Raw genomic sequence first — 4666 nt, 5'->3', positions numbered from 1 at the left:
CCGTGAATACTTTGCATATAATGAGGCATCCAGCAGCACTTATTTTCTGGCAAAGCACCTGTTCGCATCTACTCATCTGTCTCCTGCCACCATGTTTGTTGCTCCTCCCGGCTACCAGCCCGTCTACAACCCTGTAAGTACCTGAGATTACAGAGAGAAGACGATACAAGATGTGTAGACCATATATCATTAGTTAAATTATTAGTATTCTTATGGGACTTTTTTACCGACGCCAGTTTGTCTGTCACTGCAGTTTGTCTGTTACAGAACAATACGAGTTGTCGGTGCAGTGTGGATGAGTTGTTTTGTGTGTGTGTTGTACAGACGATCCCCTATCGTGGGCCCATCTATGGAGGTCTGAGGGCGGGAGTGTCCATCTACATTCAGGGCTCCACTCCTGAGGACATCACCAGGTGAGCCGACTCATGAAAATACATATAAACTTTATGATATGGTTTTAACTACAGTCCTTGTCCTTGAATACATTTTCCAATTTTCAGCTCTGCTCTGTAGTCTAAAGGTCATATCTGCTGTTTTGTTTATGCTCTGGTTAATACATTTATACATCTTATGAAGCCTCTGTTTGTCTCACACAGTTCTTACAGATCACTCAGGGTCTGGAGTCTGAACACTGGGGAGACTTCATAAATCTTTTCATCTGTTTATTGTCTTAGATCATTTACATTCAAACATTCAATAGAAAATATTTCTAGCCACTCAACAATTGTGTGTGTGACTATATGCTGATGATCCCTGACGAAGGCCGAAGCTTGTTGGTTTTAGTTGTCCTCAGTAAGGTGTTGCTCACCTCTTCTCACGCACAGGGCTCCAAGCGTCTTTGCCTGCAGGAGAAATACTGGAAGAACCGGACTTTGTATCTTGAAGAGTCTTGGTATTGTTTTGTATACTATACGCTATAATTATTACACAACAGCTTCAGGTTCTTTCCCTTGCTTGAAATACAACTGATTTTTGAAAAGCTCAGGAATTCACTCCACAGAGCACAGACTCCAGACATAAGTTAAGTGCTGTGAGTTTGAAGGGTTAAACTTCCAACAGGTGAGTCAGTTCATGCCATGCTTGTCATTTTCAAGTAGGTGAACAGTGAAGAACAAAGGTCTTGTCAGTACATGAAAAATGTCATTCTTCACCCATTAAACACCAAACACACACCTTGTGTAATTTCACACTGGGTGGAGTCGCCTTCCTGATTCATTCTTTCTTCCTCCTCCTTTAGAAATATCCATGTCCAGCTATGTTCCTGTCTTTACTTTACAGGCCATTAGCAGGCAAAGCAAACACTGCACATACCTCACGCTCTCTTTTGTGCTGGGTCACAATGTCCCCGCTGTGTCTCCAGGTTCTACATCAACCTGCTGTGTGGAGAGTCAGAGACTAGTGACATCGGTTTGCACTTCAACCCTCGCTTTGATGGCTGGGACAAGGTGGTCTTCAACTCCTGCCAAGATGGGAACTGGGGATCGGAGGAGAAGATCCGTGACATGCCCTTCAGCAAGGGCAAAGCCTTTGAGATGGTCATTCTAGCCACTGCAGAGGGCTACCAGGTCAGAACTCACAGGAAGTCACAGGGTTTGAAAGATTCACCTGCAGATTCATTCCTTATGCCTTCCAGCGCATCACTGTCTGTTCTGTTTGACTGTTTGCTGTGAGCTGTCAACAAGTCAGAAATGTCTCTATAGGTTACATTGAAGAACAAACTGGTTTTTAGTGTGGATAGAGTTGTGATGTAACCAGGCTCATAGCTGCAGACCTCAGTGGGGTTTTAGATTCTTTGGTTCAAGACCATGGTGCTTTGACATGACATGAGATTTTGTGTTCACATCCCACTGCCTGTAGCTCACTGCTCATCAGTTTGGTTTGTTTCCCACAACGCACCAAAGCCTTCAAAGCTCTAGTATTCCTCCAACAGCACAAATATCTTTTCCTTTTTCTTTTGCAGATCAAAGTCAATGGCCGTGACTTCCACACATTCCCACACCGTCTGCCTGTGGAGAGAGTGCGTGCCATGGAGATCTCAGGAGACGTTTCCATCCAGACAATTAATATCATTGGGGTGAGACCTCCACGCTTACGGCTGCTACAGTAAAGACTACAGTATCTCTAGGGACGGCTCAGGCAGTTCACTTGTAATAGTTGCAGTTGTATTACTTGTAAAAAATAGTAATAGTACTATTAGTGCTTCCTGAACTAGTAGTCGTATTTGTATTGGTAGGGTTAGGAACAGTAACTGAGGGTGGCAGCTACATAATCACAAGCATCAGATCTGTTGTTCCTTTGTGATTAGAGAATTTGCATACCCAGTTTCCCTGATGCCCCTAGTGGACAACAGAGCTTCTGCCTGCAAATGTTTGAATGTGCCAAATGGTTAAAGCTGGATAACATTTCTTCACTACACACCTCATCAATTGTTCTTTTTAGGGAGGAACACAAGGAGGAATGGGAGGAGGGGGAATGCCTGGAGGAGGAGGAATGCAAGGAGGAATGGGAGGAGGAGGAACACAAGGAGGAATGGGAGTAAGTACACACCTGTGGAATGACACTTTTGTGTTTCTGTACAGTGGAGTATTTAACATGTCCTCTGCTCTCCACAGGGATATCCAGGAGGACCAGGGGGCGGGGTATGTGATCAGCTCCTGTTTGAATGGATTTGTATGTGTGTGTGTATGCGAGCTCTCTGCACTAACCCTTTTGCTTTTGGCAACTAACTTCCAGGGAGGATACCCAGGCGGCATGGGAGGAGGCATGGGCTGTGGCATGGGCGACATGGGAGGAGGCAATGGAAACTACATGGGCGGTGGCATGGGAGGAGGCAATGGAAACTACATGGGCGGTGGCATGGGAGGAGGCAATGGAAACTACATGGGCGGAGGCATGGGAGGAGGCATGGGAGGAGGCATGGGCGGCGGCATGGGAGGCGGCATGGGAGGCGGCATGGGTGTAAGAGCTGCTATCCTCACCCATGTGCTTGCAATGCTTAAGATTTTAAAGTTTTGAAGCCTTTATTACAGATGTATGTTGATAAATGTGGATGTTTAAAGCATCCTTTTGTTCACTTCTTCCATATTGGCTACAAACATTTTGTGTTGGACTGTTGGATGAGACTGAATTCAGCATAAATGTCTGTAGAAAATTAGATGATAATTTATCCAAAAGCTGGCGAGACACAATTCACCCTCTCATATCTGACAGACCAACAATGACAAAACACATTTCTAATGCTGTTATATTGTGTTCATACAGGGTGGCTATCCAGGAGGAAATGAAGGAGGAATGGGGGTATGAAGCAACATGACAGATTAGAGCGACCTTATTGTTACTGCATGTGAATGTTTACGTTCCTCTGTTCATCACACTGATTACAGCACTGAATAACTCTGAGTCTCCTTCTGTGTCAGGGTGGATACCCAGGGTCCAACCTGCCGGTGAGTACGAGTGTGTCAAACATACATACAGTATGTAACATGGTCAGATGAACACATGTGACTGAATTTACTTCCTTTTACCTCATTTTAGCAAATGGGTGGGCAGCCGGTGTACAACCCTGTAAGTAAAGATCATGCTACTAAATGGAACTGTCCCTTGAAATAATAATAATAATAATAATGATTTGTTGTAATCTGCACATCACCATGGTAACATCTGTGTCTAATGACGTCCTTGCTGTGTGTTTAAGCCTGTTCCCTACAGCAGCAAGATCCCAGGAGGCATGTTCCCTAAGAGAACTCTCATCATCAGAGGCATGGTGCCCAATGGAGCATCCAAGTATGTGTGTGTGTGTGTGTGTGTGTGTGAATGTATCCAGATTGTGTGTGTGTGTGTGTGTGTTCTGTGTGGATTACCGTCCTTGCTCTGTGCTTTGCAGAATCTGTATCAACTTCGTGGTGAGCAGATCCGGGGACATCGCCTTCCACATGAACCCCCGGGTTAGAGACAGGATTGTGGTGAGGAACAGCAGGATCGGAGGCAGCTGGGGGCAGGAGGAGAGGCAGCTCAACCTCAACCCCTTCACAGAGGGACAGTACTTTGATGTGAGTCGTTTGCTTCATTGCTTTTGGCCTTCAACATGGTCCATTTGTTTAGGTCTTTGGAAACTAGGAAGGAAAGATGCTTGATTCATTTTTGGTTGAGCTCTCACACTCTTCAATCTTGTTAGCAACATATAAGGTCCAGGTCTGATATTTCCTCTATAAATTACTTTAGATATCAGCTTGTAAGCTTTTAAGAGTGTTAAGGGTTGAAAAACGTGTCATGATTGGTCTCCAGTCATCCCGACTCATCTATGAATCTCGTCTGTGCTCGTCCCTCAGATGTCGGTCCGCTGTGGCAACCAGAGGTTCAAGGTGTTTGTGAACGGGCAGCATGCGTTCGACTTCCCTCACCGCCTTCAGTCCTTCACCGAGGTCGACAAGCTGGAGATTGACGGAGACGTTCAAATCTCCTACATCCACTTCTGAGAACACACACACACACACACACACACACACACACACACACACTGATCCTCTCATATGTGCTTAGACTAGTTCCTGTGTTGGTTTGGTGCCTCATTAGATGCAACATTACCTCATCAGTTGTCTGTGCCTGCACAAACAGAATAAACATCTCAAAATCCCCTTTTTTTTTGTATGAATGAGATGAATCCAGA

General features: G+C 45.0%; 1 protein-coding gene across 4 annotated transcripts; it reads left to right on the top strand.

Moving 5' to 3' along the window:
• Positions 1-4633, top strand: LOC142995075 (galectin-4-like). Of its 4 annotated transcripts, XM_076145974.1 has the most exons (14): positions 1-133; positions 325-413; positions 1361-1565; positions 1961-2074; positions 2440-2535; positions 2613-2639; positions 2734-2912; positions 2949-2958; positions 3262-3297; positions 3417-3443; positions 3535-3564; positions 3695-3783; positions 3884-4049; positions 4329-4633. In XM_076145974.1, the coding sequence occupies exons 1-14, from the start codon at positions 92-94 to the stop codon at positions 4473-4475; spliced, it is 1257 nt and encodes a 418-aa protein (XP_076002089.1). In that variant the 5' UTR covers positions 1-91; the 3' UTR covers positions 4476-4633. The 4 variants fall into 4 exon arrangements, with proteins under 4 accessions (XP_076002089.1, XP_076002088.1, XP_076002090.1 ...); XM_076145973.1 differs by having other exon boundaries at positions 2734-2958; XM_076145975.1 differs by lacking the exons at positions 2734-2912; positions 2949-2958.
• Positions 4634-4666: the final 33 nt, after the last annotated feature.

The sequence above is a fragment of the Genypterus blacodes genome, unplaced genomic scaffold, assembly GCF_046128005.1.
Source record: "Genypterus blacodes isolate CSIRO-AG114 ecotype Tasmania unplaced genomic scaffold, CSIRO-AGI_Gbla_v1 ptg000032l_1, whole genome shotgun sequence".
NCBI classification, from domain to species: domain Eukaryota; kingdom Metazoa; phylum Chordata; class Actinopteri; order Ophidiiformes; family Ophidiidae; genus Genypterus; species Genypterus blacodes.
The sequence above is the reverse complement of the archived record's forward strand: the minus strand, read 5'-3'. Positions and strand labels throughout refer to the sequence as shown.

Bases quoted from the DNA above. Each gene is read 5' to 3' on its own strand.
- LOC142995075 (XM_076145973.1), top strand. From the start codon at position 92: ATGTTTGTTGCTCCTCCCGGCTACCAGCCCGTCTACAACCCT. The intron at 3,565-3,694 runs GTAAGTAAAGAT...TGTGTGTTTAAG, and splicing joins GGCAGCCGGTGTACAACCCT to CCTGTTCCCTACAGCAGCAA. The intron at 3,784-3,883 runs GTATGTGTGTGT...TGTGCTTTGCAG, and splicing joins GTGCCCAATGGAGCATCCAA to AATCTGTATCAACTTCGTGG.